At 36.4% G+C, this 21,907-nt stretch overlaps 1 protein-coding gene across 1 annotated transcript; it reads right to left on the bottom strand.

The window, feature by feature from the left end:
• Positions 2,811-20,852, bottom strand: LOC109845599. The gene is made up of 3 exons (XM_020414868.1): positions 20,627-20,852; positions 3,276-3,344; positions 2,811-3,196 (listed from the first exon to the last, which is right to left on the bottom strand). Exons 1-3 carry the CDS (start codon positions 20,807-20,809, stop codon positions 3,032-3,034), a joined length of 417 nt encoding a protein of 138 aa, XP_020270457.1. The 5' UTR covers positions 20,810-20,852; the 3' UTR covers positions 2,811-3,031.

A 21,907-nucleotide genomic window follows, 5' to 3' on the forward strand; every position in this document is an offset into this window, starting at 1 on the left:
AAAATAATTTTCATAAATAAAATAAGAAATTAATGCTATAAACTTAGTAAAATGCAAAATTATACCTTCAATTGCTAAGAAAGTTATGAATATCCATCAAAATCACACCCTACGCATTAATGAAGTTAAGAATTAATTGATGGATTCATAAGAGTGGTTGAGAATTAATTGATAGGTTTATAAGAGTGGAAGAATATAGTAAAGAGGAAATAATGGATGAAAGAGGGGAATTAACTGAAAAATGAAGAGAGAGAGGAACGAGGGTCCCGCCGTATTTTTCCTCTCCCATGCCTAACCGCATTTAATGACGTGTGATGGCATGGGGAGAAAATGGGAGGAACAGCCCCCGTTTCTCTCTCATAAATTTTCATTTTATTAAGTTTTTAATTTTTTTTAAAGGGACCCACTTAATCAAGACATGTGAGATATCAGGGAAGGGTATAATTGGATTTTAAAGAAAAATTAAGGTGGGACCCACATATACAAGTATTGTATTTTGAAAGTTGGGTTTAAAGTCAAAAACAAAAAACTAATTGTGTTTAAAGATACAAGCAAAAGTTATTGGGTTTAGAGATAAACTAAAGTAAAAACTTGGGCCTAGAAATAAAAACCCCTTGAAATAAACTTGGGCTTTAAATCTTTCTTAACTTAGCAAAAACTGGGTGAATTTGTACAGGCTAAAATCTATTTCCATTCGGTTTTAATTTTTTATGTTATTTCATAGGAATGAAGAGGCTTGAGTCTGCTTCAATGAGCGGGTGACTCACACGGTGCAGTTGAATTTGGGATTAACTGTTGATAATTTTTGTAATATATTTTAAAGGCGGCGCTTTTTGTAATTTTTTTTTGCTTAAATTGCTGTATTTAATTAGTTATTGGGCTGCAGGTGAAAGAGACTGCGAGGGAGGCAGGGAATGGAGCTGCGTCTTTCTGATTTTGGCAGCAGCATCAGCTCCTCTGTCCTTCGTACAAATAGGCTAATATCAAAAGTTAATAAGGGTTTGTTTGGTTATTGTGAAAGAGACTAGGAGTTTAATATAATATTGAGCTTGTAGAGGACAAAAATAGAAAAGAAAAATGGAGATGGCTTTAACGGTCTTTTGCTTTAATTTAATTTAGTTTTCACATTTTATTTTTAAATAAAGATGTCATCTTTTGAAATACCTGCTCAATTTAATTACAAATGCCTCCCTTCATCATTCATCAATCAATTTACAAGAATAAGCTGAAACGTTGCACTATAGATGATCAACTCTTAACTTACAATATTTATTTTTAGAAAATAACGTGCCAGTCTGCAGCAACCTTTTGTCCCTATGTAATTCAGAGGAAAAAGAAATTTTATGGGGGCTTATTTGACTTTTTGTGAGATATTTTTAAGAGATTGGATGTGTTGAGATTGCTTGAGAGCGGTAATAACCAAGGAAATGATACAGAGGGCAGTTCAAGAGGTGGGTGTTATCAAATATGGAAAAAACGTAACTAGTCGAATATGTACAGACTACATAGTAGGCATTTGTTTTAATTATAATTTGATTTTTTTTTTTGGGTAGTTTGATTTGATTTGTTATTTTTAATTTTATTTATTTATTTTTAATAAATATTATGTTTGTATCTCCTGGACTACATATCTAATTTTACCGGCACGCATCTCTTTCATTAAATATTGCAAATGAAGAAATTTTCTAAACAAACTCATTCATAATTATTTTTTTTTCTAAAAATAGACCCCCTTGAGTTTTTTTATAAAAATCGACCCATTTTGTCTTAATTCGATTTCTAAATAGTCGGGGTTGCCAACCCTGACTATTTAGTGCATGGAATGTTACGGTTTAGGGTTATAATTGGGGGTTTACAACCTCCTAAATAGTCGGGTTGGCAACCCCGACTATTTAGGAACCATATTAAGATAAAATGGGTCTATATTTATAAATAAAACTCAAGGGGGTTTATTTTTAGAAAATAAATATTTTTTTTTAATTAAAAAAAAAGTGAAGAAAAATAATTCATTTGGAAAGGTAAATTTTTAGATGTAGTTCTGTTCTCTATTTGGATAATTAGACATCAACTTCGTAATCGTGATTTGATCACTAATCTTTATACTACTAAAAGATACTTGCTCAGCTACATGAATCAGGGAAAACAAAAAGCACGTATACAGTTGGCCTCTACAAATTGTTGAATTAAAAAAATAGAAAGCAGCAATTTAGTGAGTGACGCGTGTTAATTTGCAGTTGATCAACGGTTGGTTTTGAAATTTTATTTCTTGTTCGGGAATGCAACTGTTAAAAAGAGAAGGCAACAGACAAAGTCATCTCTGCCGCTTTTTTCCTGACATTTTTAGTCTTTATGCTACGCAAGTTAGGCGTCCAGAATGCAAGAGGAGGATAAACAAGGAGTTAGGTGAAAATATTCTAGAGGTCGATTGTAAATATTTAGGTTTGGGAGGTTATTCGTGACAAAAGTTTACTTTCCTCTCTCCGTTTTGGTTTCCTGTAAGTTTTGTTCTTCGAATATATTTTCGTTTTTTTCTTTTTCGTTTTTTTCTTTTTCTTTTTTTTCCTCTCTTCTGGGAGAAAAACCCAAATACTAAGAGGATGAAAGTTCATTCTGGGAGAAAAAAGAAGCCAACTTAGCATCATCAAATTCCATGAAATTTCAACCAAACAGGAAAAAAATAATGTCATCTGCCATTTCATGGGATGTAACTACTCATAAAATAGTTTTTAAGGGACAGAAGCGGCTATACTCTCATACTACACTAGGCATATTTGCAATTAACTCCAGAACGAACTATTAAAAAAGTATACTAAAAGTCTAAAATTTATACCTTGTTATTCAATCAATTGATAGCCAAAGTAGTCCTTATACATAAGATTATCACTTTGGAGAGCAAATACAGAAGATGGATCAAGGAATCATAGCTTGTGACAGCATTATACCTCAAGAAATTTTAGCAGTCCATTCAGAAAACATGTACTTAAAAGCTCACAACTCAGACCCAACATTTGAACAACTCGGTTATGTTTTCCTAAGCAACTCCCTCGTCCGCATACTGCATAGCTTCTGCAGTAGCTACAGCATTATCACCTCGCTTCAGAATGTGTTCAAGAACTTCTACCTTTTCAAGAAGCGACTCGATGTTTGAATTGGCACAACTAACCAACTTGTTTGTAGTCTTTAGCGCATCACATACCTAGAAAATGAACAAGAATTACCAGTGGCATAAAATGAAATTTCTTCGTGTTAATTAACTGTTTTTTTAGGATTCAAACCTTCAGGGTTAAAACTGTCCATGAGTGATCATTTCCTTCTAACGACTTGATCAACTCGCTGTAGTTCTCCTGGTAAAATGAAGGAAGGGAAGGTTATTTATAGAAAACTTGTGAAACAAATAATCATGACTTACTTTGAACATGAAAAAAGAAAATTGCATATAATCAGGATGCCATCCATCCAAACTAATCGTGAAACAGAGGAGAAGCAGGAGACGAGCAGTCCAGCGCTCCGGCTTAGGGCCTCAAATGAAAAAAAATCAATAGGAGGGCGTAGCCTTTCTCCTTTCACTAGGCTCTCTTTCTCAATGTGCAGATTTATCCAAACCTCTCGAAGAAGGTCGAGCCTTGGGCAGTTCTAATGAAAAAGGGTGTCAAGTGATAGATAAAAAGAGAAGTAGAAGGAACAAAATTAGCCCAACAGAAAGGACTAGCATCTCTTAAAGCGAAAGTAATGAGGCTTCCCACCTTGATTTAGGGTAGGGGAATCTCGAATCACCCGTTGTTCATCTTGCTTGGAAGAGCAGTCTGAAGATGGGTGGACTATTTGCGGAGCAAACCACCCCATCAGGCTTTGTGCAAATCATTTCACCAGTTCCGAAAAGGTTCAATCATGCTGGAGCCATGTATTACGAGATTAAGATGCTTTCCTTTGAATGCTTGTGTTAGCAAATCAATTGACTTCTGATTCCGCTTTTAATTAGCATGAAAATGTAATTATATGCTTCTAACATCAAAATCATGAAACCTGACGGCTGCTGGCTCTTTGATCAGTGATTCAGCGACCACTAGATCGATGAAGAATCTCTCCAAAATATGCTCTTTGAAGCGCGCCAGAAGTTGCCCGCAACAAATTGTGTTTAGACTTGGGGATCGAACTGCCCTTTGCTTGATGGCAGCCTCTGGGGTAAGAATTAGACAGGCAAAGCACTTCATTCGGAAAATGAAAAGGCGAAGACCTGCCGAATGTGTTCCAGAGTCCGCGGGTAAATCAAAAAGTGGAAGAGACGACTCAGACGGATCGGGAAGGTCGAGATGGGACATGACTTCTTCTAAAGCTAGAAGACTATAAGATGACACACTTGTCAGAATGAAGTCCCCGAGACCTCAGGAAGTACCTGAGCTAGTTGTTTAAAAAAAATTCTCTCTAACAATTTTCTTTTTATATTTCCTTCCATAGAATCACACCAATCTAGAAAATAAAGCAACTTTGATAGAAGCAGGGAAATATCTTTAGATTTATGGAAAAATAACTATAGATAGCTCGGAAAAGACCTTTCAATTGCAGAGGGAAATAAAAAGCTTGATAACCAAATGGTTCAGTGTTAGAGCACGGGGACAAACCCTATTGCCTTAAAAGGAAGAACATCAAGATTAAAAATGGCTACTAGTTCACTATCTTTCCATCCATATCCATATTAACGATGAAGATCTGTGCAAGGATAACAGTCGTAGCAGTTCTAATAGTAATAGCGACTCTGTTATTACGGCGAGGGCTTAAACCAACTCGTTCCTCGAGGGTTCAAGTTAGGAGCGGTATAAGACATGAAGGGAGACACGGTTAAGACCTGGGTTTTGACGAGCGTTGGCGGATCCTAGAGTGCCCATCAAGAGCGCTAGCTCTCGTCTTAATGACTACCGCACTTTCCTAGGTCAGATTTTTAGCAAAGAAGGGGAAGAATACGCAAAAAAAAGAATAAGGAAAACAGGGTTATTAGTGAAGTATGCCTCGTTACCGAACTCGACATCTCCTAAAGTACTACCCGGCCGGTGGTCGTAACTCCTCTAATCAGTCTATCAGTCGGGCTTTCATCTGATTTGTTGTGGATGAAGGAAAAACCATGGCCACCGACTCATATGGGAGAAATGGGCAGTCCCCATTCAGTGTATTGCAGAGAATGGAGACATCATTAGCATCCTCGTGGCTCAGAGCGAAAAGTCAGATCAGCACTTTGTTGGAGATCTCTTTTACTAGCTCTGTCCTCAGAATGATCTGAAAGTCATTCGGGATCACTGCCATGAAGCCCCTACACACGAAATACAACTCTCCTCTATCTCACTCAAGTGAATTTGTTTCGAGAGCATTCAGCCAATTTTTAGCGACTTTCACTTTCAACCCGAGTTACCGCTTATTTGTCATTTACGCCCGATCACTCCGAAGAACACTTGCACCCCCCCTCCCGGTCTAGCTGCTGTCACTAAGTTAGTCCCCCTCCATCATATCGCGGCTGCTGGCACGGAGTTAGGCGAAGCCTCAGTTAAGGTAGGTTTAGTGTCTTAATAATTGATATCTTGCTTCCAACTGGCTGATAAGGGCCGGTTAGAGTAGAACAGATTCATCGACAACATAGCTGGGTCCAAAAAGTTTGAAACCAAGCTACTACTATAGAAAGACCTGACTTATCATCTGGATCAATAGTAGACGGAGCTCCGAATGATTGAACTATCATCATTGTAAGAAGAAAGGACTAGTAACATTGTAGAAGAAAAATCCACTTGTAAAGGGGTTAGCTTCATCCCCAATAGCTCCTCTCCAATTGAGAATAGAAAGGAATAACATCTCTTACAACAAATGTAATGGTTGAACCTCCACTCAGGTGAACTGGTTTGGAGAGCATTCCGCTATTTTTGGCGACTTTTAATTTAATGTATTTCTTCTCGAGCTTCTATTTCCTCCGTTAAGGGAGATTCAAGAAAAGACAGAATAAGAATACGTGTTTCCAAAATGAACCACATACGGGTGGAGAAGATAATCCTTTTATTCCTTTACATTATGTTTAACGTATCTCCTCAGGACAAAAAAAAGCACGTTGGGTTCATTTCCTTTCCAATTTCGGGAGTTTTGGTTCTTCCATGAATCTTTTCCATGAATCTTTGAGTCATTTCCTTTCCAATTTCGGGTGTTTTGGTTCTCCCATGAATCTTTTCCATAAATCTTTCTTTCCAATTAATGTGGAGACCTCTAACTACAGGTCGAGTATTGCTTTTCTTCCTCGATTGTTATACTTCATGGGTGTCTCCTGTGGTCTTCTAGCATTAGAAGAAGTCATGTCCATTCAGTGACCATCAATGCTTTCGAACTAGGCTTTGTATAGGTTTTCCACAGGCTCTTGCTTTCCATGTCAAAGAGAAGGTAGGCAAAGAAAGAGCCATAGTTGAGGAGATGAACGCATTAGTCAGCCAGTAAAAGCTATTTTTAACTAATTGACCATTAATAGCATGCGACATAGATGCTATCTAAATTGATCGAGAAGAGGGGGGAGGCTCGAAACTTAACCTATGAGTATCAAGGACGGGTTCCCCTTAGGACAGCCAAAACACATGGTGATGGATCCATAGCAAGAAGACTACTTGACCCATGGCTCTCGACTCTTCCGCTGAATCACTCGCCTCAGGATTGCTACAATGTTTGAAAGAGATCGTAAAGATGGAACCAGTGTTATCAACAAGGTTATTGATAGCGGATAGCGTGAGGCATTACTAAGGCTATTTCGAGCTATTACGACAAAATAACGGTAAAAAACGTAAAGTCAAATAGCGGTCCAATTTAGATATGTATAAATACTAAAAAAATTAAAGAAAAATCTAAGAAATCTAAAAGTATATATTGGATGATTTAAAGAGATCTTAAACATGAAATAGACATGTAACAATCACGTAATATTGAATATGACTAGAGGAGTGAAAAAGTTATCGTTTTCGATAAGAAGGGCTTAGCGGTGACAGGACTGCCTTAAAAGGAGCTCACGGTGAAGGAGGTGAGATAAAGTATCAAGACAGGTGTCAGAGGCTATGAGAAGTGACGGGTGTATGCTGAAAATCACAAGAGACGGTGGAATGCAATGGTCAATGGTTGAGTTTAATTTTTAAAAAATAAGCTTCAAACCGCTTTTAAATAGTAGTCAAAAAATAAATTTCGAATACAATCGCTCACTATTTACCGTTATGACACACTATTGACCGCTTTTGCGAACAGATATATTCCGTAATATGTCACCACTATTGTGCGATAGCGTAGCGGGCGATAACGTCGTGGAAAGGAACCGCTAACGCTATTAGCGTCGCTATTGCGGGGCTATTTACCGTTATTTATAACAGTGGTTATCAATGCGAGAGGCGCAATGTGGGACGTAAAGCATCTTTACACGCACATGCGCAAGGCGCAACGCGATGCGCGCGCCCGAGTGATGCGAGGCGCACACCACCCACATAATTTTTCAAAATATATAATCAAGCGTGAAAGAACATGTTTTTAGAATTCACATCAAAAATGTTATGATAAATAATATATTACTACAAAATGATAATATAATACCTTAATTTCTAATGCTATCACCTAACATAGTAGCAAAATTCATAAATTTGCAAATCAAATGTTAAATCAAGACTAATATCCAAGCAAAGGATTAGTAATGGTCCTCAATTGAAGGATACTAAAAATGTCTAATGGATTTATTTTACTTTTTGGCATATGGAATATCAAGTATAAAGACTCGATTAAAATGTTAACAAACAAAACTATATGAGGATATGTACTACATGCACCCTGCACAAAATAAGGATGTACGCAAGGCACAAAAGGCACTGCTACATCAGAAGTGGGGCGTTCCGCCACCGTCCCGCATCGTAAGGTGCATAAGGCGCAGTAAGGCGCACGCCTTTGAAAACACTGGATGGAACAAAAATATATGTAATAAAGCTACTACATAATCCTAGGTTCAAGTATCTAAATAAAGTTGTAGGGATCAGGACAAAATGTTGGAACTACAAAAAAGTTTTTGACTATTATCCATGACATACTAAATTATCTTGTTAGAGGAATCTTTTTGTTAGAAGCGCATAGAACAACATCTAATATGATCAACTTTTCCCTTTCTATTGGATCCACTTTTAACCTTTTTGTCGTTAATTGAAGTCTTTTTCTTTCCCCTACAGTTTATATACCATAGATTTATACCATTTATGCAACCTTGTGAACCCTGCCGCATGTCATTTGATGATTGAGTTAGCTATAGCATGACTAAGGACATATTATCTATATACATTTGAAGAGTAGCATAGGAATAGGCTTGCAAATCATTCTTCTCAAAGCCTCGAATAAGAAATTATAAGGAATTTCATTTGTTCGTCTTGAAAAACAGGGAGCCTAAATCAGTAACCTCCTAAAGAAAAAAATCTCTAGTTTAAGTGAGTCAAGAGCAAATATGGATAGATGCAATACTATAGTTGAAATGACATGAGACGGGAAGTTGGATTTGACCATCACATAAACTTGACAATGGTAATTAGCTATGTAATTTAAAGTTCGTCGTATTTACTGGAATAAACCTTGAACATGGATACTACCCGTCAATGAAGGATTTTATCAGGAAGGATGACAACTGGGATGATGAGAGTGATTGGTGCCGCTCTTTCTCCTCTCCGTACATTTCTTCTCTAATCTTCTGCCTCTATCTACCTTCCTTTCTTCCGCTTGCTGATCTACTGCTCCACTGCAACTCAACCATCTTCCTCTTTCAACCATTCTAGCCCTCTTCCAAGATATTTATATATGGATCTTATTACAAGTAGATGATAGCTCTATTGGTTAGTGATAGTAATTTTTCTTGAAAATTCTTGTTGCAAACAACATGGATTTGAGTTTGAAGTTCCATATCTGATGAATTTGATGGATTTATGTCCATCTACTAGTTCTAGTGTCTCTTCTCTTTGATACTATTATTCTACTATTTGGGTAAAAACGTGAAACTATTTCATAAGCTTTCTACTTTACTATGAGGAGCTAAATTTGTGTTCTTTCCTATGTAACTGTATTATTTTCTAAAGATCTACCAACGCACATGAAGGACAACCATTTTTCATTGTTTTTGGCCATTTTTAGTTGCAGGAGGGAAACAACTACCGTCAAAGCTGGTTGACCACGAGACTAATAATGACTCAAATATCAGTGATGCGGTTGTAGTAGATGACTCGACCCTTAAACCTTCCAATAAGAATGATAGGTTCTGCTCTCGGATTTTATTCTATCATTCAAGAGATCAACTCAATCTCATTTTGGGACACTCAAATCGAAAGCCTAAAGGGGCATCTCTTAATTAGTCGGTGGCCAATTGCAAAGACTGAACTCCTAAGTAAGTCAGTGACCCTCATCACCACTAGTGCAACAGATATCACGTACATATCTCAAGCTAAATATCATCTTTATCAAGTAATAGTTGGAACCCACTTTGAAGCTTTTTTAATGGATTCTTTTGAGTTCACTTTCAAAGGTTTTACTACACTTGTGATGCCAACAACCAAGCAGCCAAAGCTAAATCTTCCTGGAAACAATTCGAAGTTCTCAAACTCTATATTAGACTCAAGTTACCCAACACTCCACAAGCTTTTTTCATCTTCATCAATTGCAAGTCATAGTTTACATGAAAAATCATGTGTAGGCAACACGTGCAAATGTCACGTCGATCCATCATTACACAAGAATTACCAAAGCCCACTTAGAAGCTTTTTCAACAAACTTCTTATTCTAGGTTCGTTAATATATTGTAAAGGTTTTACTACACAGGTGATGCTCAAAAGTCACAACCAGCAAGCTAAGATAGATTTTCATTCATCTGAAAACAATTCGGGGATCCAATACTCCATGTAGGACTCTAGTTGACAACATTACATGGCATCCTCTCATCTCCATCAATTGAATTCACTTACATGGCCGATCACAAACTATTCAATAACCTGTTAGAACAGCAAGTAGCACATGCATATCTTACTCCAGTGACGCTTAGTTTATGTACTTATTTGGTTGTTTCAAAAAAAAAGTAGTACTTTGCTCTCTATGAAACTTTGATAATGTAGAAGATTAATCTTTCTTCTAATTATTTGATGATGCTATGAAGTAGTATTATTCATTTGAATAATTACACTACAATCAAATAACTTTTAATCAGTTTCATCATGGCGTCCGATCTATTTTGGACTACACGATCATAAAATCATTGTTGTGGCTTCTATATTCCATTCAATAGAAGCCCTCTATTATCAAGTATCATTGCTGTTTTAAAAAAAAATTAATGTGTGTTCATCAATAGGGTTCCTAAAGAGCTTCTAAATAGTATTTGTAGTGGTGCATTGAAAGAAGGCATGATTTTTGGTGACTGAAGTTGCTAAACCCCTTGTCTCAGGAAGCATATTGGCGAGCGCTTAAGTATGAAGGTAAATTTTTTATCAACATCAGCATTCAAACTCTTCCTGAAATTGACCGACTGCTCCATTATCCCTCCCCTCGACGAGTAGAAATAACGGAGCATGGGAAAAAAGACCTATGTTTCACTTGTGATGAGAAATACACATAAGGACATAAAAGTATGCCAAACACATCCCAAATAATGGATGATTAAAACTTTAGGCATCATATTCACTAGTATACACTGGCGATATATTGTCTCGCAAGGGATGGAATTAGGGATGAGTAATGCCTTTCACCCACCAAACAATGGCAGCAAAAATCATCAATCGGCGTTTGAAGCATACATAGATGCTTTTGTAGCGCAAAGCATAAAGAATCAATTTTTGTCTTTCCTCAGTTGAATTCTGATAAAATACTTAGTCATTATCTTATCAAACGTACTCCATATGCAATTCTATATGATCAAGCTCGTACATTGCTATCTTATACACCACTCCACTAGAAGACACCTTCTAGACCAGAGATATTGTCATGAAGTAACTCAAAGAAAACCTTAGGCTCAATTGAACGAAGAAGCTTGCAAACTCTAAGCACATTGGCAAAATAGTTTGAAGCATAGGACTATATATCTCAAGTTGCAGTCCTATATGCAGATTTCAGTCATTAAACAATAAAAGCTTTCTCCTAATATTAGGTCTATATAAAATTTTCAACATATTAGGAAAGTTGCCTGCTTTGCACTTCTTCTCTGATGCGTCCAATACTCCATATTTTCCTCTTGAAGAAATGGCTAGAGCCAACTATTTCTCCATCTGCTCTTCTCGCCCTAAAAGACACCAGAATTTCAAGAGCACACACAATCTTGTACAACAAGCCCTCTTCGATCTTATCCCCCAGCTCCAAATCTTGACACAATTTTGATCTCAAAAGGGAATGAATCTGGCACACATCAAGATAATAATGAGGGGGAGAAGGCTTAGATCTAGTGGGCGCACTGTGGCAAATGGCCAAAAGTACAGCCCCAGCTAAGAAATCCTCTATGCAGATGGGAAGGCTAATAAAACCAAGCCTACTATTATGATCCCTCACCCTAAACTACGAAAATGCTTGTTTCTGGAATCTTTGTTTCCCACTATAAAAGACTGAGGGAGACCCAAAAGAATATGTGTGATTAATGCCACATTACTCTTCTCTTTGCACTTTCCCTCTCACCTTATTATTACTAGTCATTCCAATTGTGTTTTATGACAGATGCTCTGTTTGTAGTAATAAATACTCTTAAGTTAAAAAAAAGGTACCGCAAACATCTCAAAACCACAACAAACACATGCCTCTAAAGCACACTAACAAGTTTGAAGAACTCCACATTGTTGCATTTCAACGAAGAAAGAAAATGCTCAAGATCTCATAGCAGATTGAAGTTCAATTTGGGTATTGTGAAATTGATTAGAGACAAATTGCATCTCACCCAAGCTAAATCAATTTGATTGCATCTAACCTACATTTAATTAAATAAAATGGAGGTCATACAGGTCAAGAAAAATTCAGCAGTCTAGAAAAAACACATGAGATGGATTCATAAGAAGAGTCGAATGTGGGAGAGAAAGTCAGATGTCTAGGGAGAGGGAAAATGTTTGGCAACTTGCATGGTCGAATCAAACCAAATAACAAAATAAAGGCACCAAACTAGAACACACAAGACCCCTACCCTAGGGAAAAGAAAGATAACACAGTGCAACCTAAAGAAAGACGTGAAGGGAAGTTAATAATTTAGTATAAGTCTAGCATGCCGAGGATTTGGAAGAACTGATGAGCAATTTGCAGCTTGTAGCAATGTGTAAAAAAGTGTTTTTGACGCACGTTTCAAGGCGCGATTCAGCGCGTTTGGCCAATAATTCGCCTCAAGGCGCCTTCAGAAGCATCTTTCCCCATGAAGCGCACGCTTCTCCTCTTGAAGGATTCGCATCAGTGAAGAAGCGCAGGCATCACGCTTTAATGTTGCGTTGACGCGCAAAATTTTGGAAAGGGCTCAAAAATCAAAACAAAAAAATTTGAAAGCTGGAAAAAAAATCTACAAAAAAAACTTACCTATTCTTGTTAGGATTTTACCACAATTCGCAAGGTTTCCATAAGGATTCTTGTCTATTTTATTTAAGCCCATCGGATTCTCTCCATCTCAACTTGGTTTAAGAGTTGATGAAGTAAAAAAAGCTTAGAGAGAAGACGACGCTGATGGCCACGAACACGTAAGTTTTTTTTTCTTTTATTGCTTATGTTTTATACTTTTCCCTTTCTATCTCTTGCTATATATAGCTGTGATTTTCTATTATTTTTTCATAAGGTTAGGAATTTTGAAGAAGCCATCTTGGTTTTTCATCTCTCTGTCTGTTGCTCTGCCTCCCCTTCTCCATTCTCTCACTCTCTTATCTTTTAATAATTTGACTACGAATTTGAAATTTTTGACTGACTCATATTTCTTGGGCTATTATTACTTTACAGCTATGGTACTTTTTAAATAGTTCTGCTTTTACCAGTAAAGACTCTTCTTGCTAGGAATATTATTTATTGGACAAAATTTCAAAACCAACCTATTTTGAATCTTAATCTCAAAAAAAAACTCATTTCAAACTTAATTTCAAAAACCGACCCAGTTGGCTGAACTGGGTCGGTTTTTTGAAAAAAAGTTCTCAAACTTCAAGGGAGTTGAAGTCCCGTGAAGTTTTTTACGTAACAAAACTTCACGGGACTTCAACTCCCGTGAAGTTTGGGAACTTTTTTTCAAAACCGCCCCAGTTTCAGCCCAACTGGGTCGGTTTTTGAAATTAAGTTTGAAACAGGTCGGTTTTTGGGATTTTTTCGGCAAAGAAGTCTGTTTTGAAAATTTGTCCTTATTTATTTTTTGCAACCTGATAGCTCGGTTTTCTAGCTTTACTAGTTGCAGACTCAATTTTCTAGGAGCAATTATTTCTTTGTTGCTAGCTTATTTAATATACTAGACTACTGGTACTTTAGAGTTTCAATTTGTTATGCTTAAAGCCTTAAACAATTAGTACGGATGCATGAAACATATTCAATAATAATAATATAATAATAATAATAACTTTACTGCATGAACTGCCTTTCTTATAAAATTAATATTTAATAAGATTTATTTATGTTTTCTTTTTTTTATATTACTGTTAGTGTTTGCTATATATTTCTCCTGTTTGTTTACTGTAAAAAAAAGTAAGATTCTATTTCTAATACACAGAACAGAAGCTTTATTATTACAAATTTGTAACTATAAATGTTATTTATTTTACTTTATGTTTTAGGGCTAGCAAAGATTTCGCTTGGAAGCATGTCAAAGAATACACGGGTACCGAGCCACAACCACGAGGGTTATCTCGATTGCAAATATTGTGTACTTACTTACAAAGGGATCAATCAGCTCAAAAATCATATAGCTGGTTCTCACAAGGGAGTTAAACCATGTATTAAAGCTTCTCCAGAGGTAGTAGAAAGAGCTTTGAATAATGTTAAAGATTTAAAGGAGAAAAAAATGATCTAGTTTGTAATATTGGAAGAGCTGGTAGTTCTCAAGATCAAGAAAGTGAACCTGATTCTGAATTACCTCCAAGATCAAGAGGCCCAATGGATCAATTTATATCTTCTGAAGCTAGGGAAGCAACATTGAACTCAAAACACAAGAAGAAGCAAAAGAAACTAGTATGTCGGGCGGTCGGACGATTCATAAACGGTAACGCATTGTCTTTCAATGTGGCAAACAGTCCATATTATCATGAGATATGTAGGCAAATATCCAATTTCGGACCAGGCTTTAAACCTCCTACGCCATATGAGCTGAGGACATGGATTTTGAAAGAAGAAGTGAAATATGTTGAAGCCTTTGTCAAAGAGCATAAAAGGGCTTGGGCTAAATATGGATGTACAATTATGTCTGATGGACGGTCCAACCAAATAAGCCGAAGTCTAATTAACTTTTTAGTGAATAGTCCGGCAGGTACAGTGTTCTACAAGTCAATTGATGCATCTGCGTCTCTAAAAAATGCAGAATTCTTAGCTAAATCCATTGATGAGGTTATTGAAGAAGTAGGTGAGGAGAATGTGGTACAAATTGTGAGGGACAATGCTGTAAGCTATAAAGCGGCTGGAGAGATTGATGCATAAAAGAAAGAGTCTTTATTGGACCTCTTGTACAGCTCATTGCCTTGATCTCATGTTAGAACGCATTGGAAAAACGAAGATATATGAAGAAACCTTAATGGAGGCATGTGAAGTCACAAAATTTATATATGGTCATTGTTGGGTATTGTCTTTGATGAAAGAGTATACTAAAAATCATGAAATATTACGACCAGCAGTGACACGATTTGCAACAGCATTTTACAAGCAACCAGGTCCATTAAGAGAAATGTTTAGCTCACAAAAATAGAATACTTCTACTTGGGCAAAGTCTCAAAGAAGCCAGCAGGCATCAAGGCACAAAATACAAGCTGTTATGATTCTACATTTTGGCCTCAGTTTGCATATTGTGTGAAGACAACACTTCCACTAGTTAAGGTGTTGAGGGAGGTAGACTCTGAAGCGAAGCCCGCAATGGGATTTATTTATGAGAAAATGGATTCACCCAAAGAGAAAATTGCTTTAGCATGTGGCAATGTTAAAAGGAAGTATATGCCAATATGAAGAAAATAGATGAAAGGCGGAATGACCAATTGCATCGTCCACTTCATGTGGCAGGCTACTATTTGAAACCCCATTTGCGGTACGAGGAGAAGTTTTCCAATGTGCAAGAAGTGAAAGATGGCTTGTATGCATGCATGGATAGGATGATTCCTAACAGGGTAGATCGCATAAATGCCGATATTCAATTGGATTTTTTTCAATGAAGCGAAAGGGGAATTTCGAACTCCAATGGCTATAGAGACAAGAAAACTACGTTCCCCAGGTAATATGTATTCTTTATAAATTTTAGTCATAGTATAAGATACATACTGTTTTAAAATTTTGATTAATCTATAGTTTTGAACTTCCTATATAGTTGATTGGTGGTCTCAATTTGGATCGAGCAAATGCCCAGAGTTGACAAAATTTGCAATGAGAGTTTTAAGCCTCACATGTAGCTCTTCAGGTTGCGAAAGGAATTGGATTACATTTGAATAAGTGAGGGGGAAAAAACTTATTTTCTCCTAACGTTGTAAACTTGTAATTTAAGTTTATCTTATCTTACATTCCTAGTTAATTTTTACTAACAAATTTTATTGGAAATGATAGGTTCACACAGAGAGAAGAAATAGACTGGAACAAAAGAGACTACATTCTCTTGTATATTCTATGTACAATACGGAGGTAAGAGAGAGAAGCATGAAATGAAAAGCTTACGCAGATCCTATATTAGTGGAAGCTGCGTATTCAGATGATGAATGGATAGCTATAAATGAGGATGAAGACATTGATAGCGTAGATGCTCATGTAATAGAAGATGACATGTCGCTTTTTGATGTTGCTCCGGTTGATACAATTCGAGAGGAGATCGAGGGACGTGAAAATGTTGCTAGTGCATCAGCTAAGAGACAAAAAGTACATTCTAGCCAAAGTAAGTGAAACTAAAAAAGATAAACTACATAACTGATATCATTGTTATTTACATATTAGTATATTACTAATCTACTCTTGAAATTTATAATTAGGTAAAGGAAAGGAACTTCAAATCATAGATGATGATGAAGATGATATTGAAGATAATGGAGCCAATGATGAATTGATGAACAGCCTCTCTAATTTGGTGACGAAGAAGATGATTAAGTGTTTTACTGTTTCAGTATAGATGTTCAAGATTATTAGTGGATGAGAAACATCTGGCTTATATTTCTTTTTAGAGTTTGAAAGTGGAAAAATAAACTTATATTTTTTGTTTTGGATGTTTTATTTAGTACATAGTACATATTTGTGCATATAAATAAAATATATTTATATTAAATAATATAATGAAAAAGAAAACTCTGAAGCTCACGCTTCACGCCTCGAAGCTTATGCTTCACTTCATGGGGAGGGTTAGCGCTTCGCATCGCGCTTCTACTTTTTTAAACATTGGCTTGTAGGTATTACTTTAGGTTTGTGCGAAGTTCTTCAGCCACAGTGGTTTTAGGATGAAAAAGAAATCTGAGTTGAATTTTGAAGGGCTAAAATAATCAGGTCAAGCAGGAGTCAATCAGGTGAAACATTATCAGGAGGATGTGAAAAAGCAATTCAGATTATGCGGGAGAAAAAAAAAGTTATCAACCTTTCTTAAAAATGGGAAAATGAAAAAAGAAAAAAGGAAAAAAAAAAGTTTTGTTGGTGAGGACGCAAGAGGGTAGATTTGATGGGAGAGGGAGGGAAGTCAATGGATGTACATATAAAAGATATGTTGATCATAACATGCAAGTTTCAGCAGTAAGTATTGTTGAGGACTAAAACATGTCATTGTTAATGATATTACAACGTTCATTCATAGATGGCAGTAGCCAAAAGTAATGACCGGTGCAAAGTGGGCTAGACGTTGTTAGTTAAGTTGGACTATGTATTTGATATTTTGCAGTGAATTATATGAAACCACTTCCATTGATGACTAGTCTAATCATGTCCTTACTAGACCTATGAGGTTAACGCCAATAATTACCTTTATATTATCTCTGAAGTGATCAGAAACATCTAGAAAGAGTATGTGCTCATATCAAGACCAAGGAGCAAGGGCGAAGGCAAATTTCAAGGACAGTTACACGAGCTATCTCCAAAACAGAGCTTCCATAAGGGATTTTAAACATAAACAAACATTGATAAGTCAGGAAAGAGGAGTGAAATTTGCCAGCCATATTATGCATCAAACGATGAGTAGATTCTAATATTTTATGTAAAACATGCACATATTGTAAAAGATCACTCAATAGCTCAGACCAACTGGGTGTTTAATCACAAGTATCAAATGCATGCACTTCAATGAACAAGCAGCATCAGCTTAGAATAGCTAATAGATAGGTAGATAAATGTCATGTACAGATTAATCTATCTTCGGTTACAGTCAATTTAAGCCCTCCCCTTACAATTGAACTTCTCTAGGATTTGACTCACCTAATGAAAGAAGAGACCGTTGGTTTAAGCTAACTAATAAGGTTGAAAAATAGCATAGCTCTTTGCTCAGTCTCCTTTAGAACAAAAGTCTAGTTTCCAACCTTGGTGGATTGCATCTTCATGCACTTTATATTATTCTCGCAAACGATTAGCAATGGCTGGGAAACTAATCTAACAAGAGAAGTTTATCGTCAGTCTAGTGGAACAGCAAATGAATGGACACACTCAAAAATACCAAGCAACTGATGGCTAACTGATCGCAAGATTACAATATGCGAACAAATGGATGGAAAAAATCCTTTAAGACTTTGATAACAACACCGACAATAACAAAGTGTTTATACCAAATTTGAGGTTGACTACATGAATCATATGCTTCCATCCCTAATCTCATGACTTTAATATACAGTGAAAATAATAAGGGCGTGTTTGGCAATCCTTACAAAAGTAAGCCAGGATCAAACCTGGTCCAATTTTGTTCTAAACTGGTTCTTTTGTAACTACTAGTTTAGAGGTCATTTTTTGGCCTAGAGAAAGTTGGATTAATCTTAACCCAACTTTTACCAAACGCCTTTCTCCTTAAAATGGAACTAGGTCCAAACCTAGTCCCCTTTTGAGGAGTTAAACAAGCCCTAAGAATCCAAGACAATGTTGGTTCAGAGTCAAGTGATAGGAGACAATCTATAATGGTTCCAAGAGCACTTGCTGGGTTAAAGATATTAGTTCTTGCAAAAATGCTATAACTTAAATGGTTAACTATTGGATCCTACTTCTCATATGAGTGTTCAACCGAAGGTTTTCCCAAGTTGCAAGTGCATACGTAAATAACTTGGTGCAAGTGCAACAATGAAAATATCATCAAGAGAAATCAGGAAATAAAAGAAAGCCTGATATACTAAATTTAATAAAATAGAAACATAAGTCTGGTATTTATAATTCAATTTAATTTAAATATATTGGTTACAATTTTCACTCTTTGGCAACGAATGAGGAATACTTGGCTGGTTTTAATTTATGTAACTTGAAAAATATTTTATAACACACGATATATGTATTCTTTTACTACTAATGTTAAATCATTCATGAGATACCCAACTAGTTTACTTTGAAAAACTATTTCCCAATCTTTCATGTGGTAGGCAAATAAAATAAATGAGAGAGAGAAAATCAATGATGATTGCTTTTTGTATCATACCAAAGTGCTTCCGTTTCTCCCGTACATTTTGTGATGCAAAATTTTAGTATGCGTCATAAGTTGATATTATAAACACTCCAATATCTCTAGTTCTTTGAATTATGAACTCGTCAATGTTGCACGGATATGGGTTTGGGTGCAGACACCATGACACGACAAAATTGTAAAAGTTAGATATAGGGACATGGCTATATACATATATATTAAAATTAATAATCTATATGAGACTAATATTATTTTCCATTCACATGTTATGAGAACTAAAATCCTTATAGCATGTTTATGTTTCTTTTATCGAGTAGATTATAAATTAAAAAGCCACTTGTTTTTTGACTAGATACCCAAACGACCCTTTAAAATCATACTTATGAACTACGTACGTGCTAAAGCAAACCTACCCTGCGTCCAAGGAGAACGGGTTGAATAAATTTTAGGTGAAGTGTACAATATACATTCAAGAAGTGTATCATGAGTTTTTAAACTAAAACATGTGTTGTATAATCGAGTACACATCTAAATAAATGTATGTATATATCAAGAAGTGTCCAAGGAGTGTCAAATATATACATAGATATGGGAACTGTCGGACACGGATACAAGAGTCTAGACGAAGTGTCCGATTTACCTAGGAACTTGTTCAATTCTAAGTTGCAACCTTTAATGCTATGGAATTCAGTGCACATTCTATTGTCAGCATTTATTCTATTCTTTTTATTGATAAATCATTTCAGACTATGTTTAGCAACTCCAAAATCAAACTCGGCCTGATCTTAACCAAGCTGGAGTTAGCACATGTAGTGTTGGTTAAATTAGAACTAGTTTAAATGCTAGGATTTGAACTAGAAAAAACTGGTTCAATTTGGGTCAAATTTTTAACATACCCAAAACAAGGTTTAGGACAAAGGTTACATCAACTAAAAGTAGAGTTTCCAACCACACCCTTGACCCTTATAATTTGTTATTTCTATTTTTACCATCAACTCATATTCCTAGCTAGCATTCATATTTTAGTGAAAGATAAGTTTCTTATAGTATTTTCATATTTACCACATTTATTAATTAGCATATTTCGGTATGGTGCCTTAGCTTTTTCAAGGTAGATGTATCATCATGTATATGCCGTATTGATGTATCATCATGGCATGTCATTATATATGTGCTTTTGCAACATAGAATGTAATGATATACTCTACCAAGCTGATTAATAGAAACCATTACGTTGTTGGCATAGCTACATAATGTTTCTGTATCAAATCATATCATATAAAATTTTCAACATGTGCAACTAATGTACAACAAGAACACAACGAAACAGTTATCGCAAATATTTTATGTCTGACTACATGAATCCCCTCCTTCAATCAGGTTAGATTAATACTATCTAAGTATCTATCCTTCTTTATGTGTTGTTAATGTACAATTGTACATAATGAAACTGCTAATTTTCCATTAATTATAGAAGCACGTCAAGTACAATATAATTGCTCAACTTGTTGGTACCATTTGGTCCAATTGTTTTTCATGATAGATATTCTACTATATGAACAGTGAGAACCTGAAAAAAATCATCACTACCACACAAAATTACACCTCTATCGTATTAAAATACATAAATCTAAGCAAGCTAATAAGCTTTGGACAATCCCATACTTGTAATTTACTGTCTATTATGTCGAAATACATAGATTTAATGCTAAAGTAACAATCTTTGAAACAAATCTGTACTGTAAGATTTAGCTAAGAAATAACAGATGGAAGTTTGTTTTGATGCGGGTCTAGGGCTAGGGTCTTATTAGAAACTTTTTATTGAAAAAACAAAAATAAAAAAAATAAAAGATAATAAAATTGGGGAGTAAATACCTCAAATAATCGATGGAGATCGGAGGGGCGGAGAGGGCCGAGAGAGAGATCGCCGGCGGCCGGAGAAGATGGGGAAGACGGTTCCGCTGCGTCTTCTTTGTGGGCCCAATCGAGGACATCGTCGTCGCCGACGTCGCTCAGGAGATCGCCGATGCACAGCAATGGACCCCCAACCCCTCGCATTTCTTCTTCTTGTGCTTAATTACGCGAATACCCTCCGTGCTACGTCATCAGACCATACAATGTGGTACTAACGAGTCGAATCAGTTAGGGATCCAAACCCGTTAAGAAAACGGAAGGGTGAGGGAGAGCCGAATTACAAGTGGGCCTCCCCTAGGGGTGACAAATTATGACCCGACCCATCAATCCGATCCGACCTGATCTGTTTATATTAAGTATGGATGGAGTTATATGGGTCGGGTCATAAACGGGTCAACCCGAACTAACCCGTTTACTAGATGGGTAAATTAGGGTTGACCCGAACTTACATGTGTAACTCAATACCGAACTGTTTAATTCTAAATGGGTTGCAGACTCTAAATATGAAATCATCTTCGTCGTCTTCATCCTCCTCCTTCTCCTCTCTCTCCTCTTCCTTCGACCCCCAGTTTCCCGCCAGGTAAAGCGTCTCTAGCGATTCTTCCTCTAATCGTCAAAAAAAACATTTATTCATTTTTGTAATCGAGAACGAAATTAGTGTTCCGATGAAGTTTGAGAAGAGTCTAAGCAATCAGATAGAGGAAACCCTACCCGAGTGGAGAGACAAGTTCCTCTCCTACAAAGACCTCAAGAAGAAGCTCAAGCTCATTGCCGCCGGCAGTGATCGACCGGCGAAGCGCGCCAAGACCTCTGCCGGCAGTGGGACGAGCTTGGGAAGTTCAATGTGTTCTTTGTTGAGAAGGAGGAGAAATACGTCATTCGGCAAAAGGTGGAATTTTTAGGGGTTTTTTGAGATATTTTCACCAAATCTCTTTGTTTCGAAAGAATTCTGCAAAGCTTAATATCATGTAAAGATTTTCTATATTTGTTATGCCCTGTCAAAGGTTCAGAATGAACCATTGAATTTTGCACGTTAAAATTGATGAGATTGGGCAATGATATCTTAAAAACCCAAATTTTTATGTGTCAAAGTTGTTATGTTTGTGCTTCCGTTGGGTTTCTGTGGATTTGAGCTGACATGGTGGGCTGTGATTTGGTTCCAGGAGCTGCAGGATCTGGTGGAGATGGCGATGGTGAGAGAATCGAAGGAGGAGCTGATGAAGGTGAGAAAGGGGAGGAAGT

This window comes from Asparagus officinalis, chromosome 6 (genome assembly GCF_001876935.1).
Source record: "Asparagus officinalis chromosome 6, Aspof.V1, whole genome shotgun sequence".
Taxonomy (NCBI): domain Eukaryota; kingdom Viridiplantae; phylum Streptophyta; class Magnoliopsida; order Asparagales; family Asparagaceae; genus Asparagus; species Asparagus officinalis.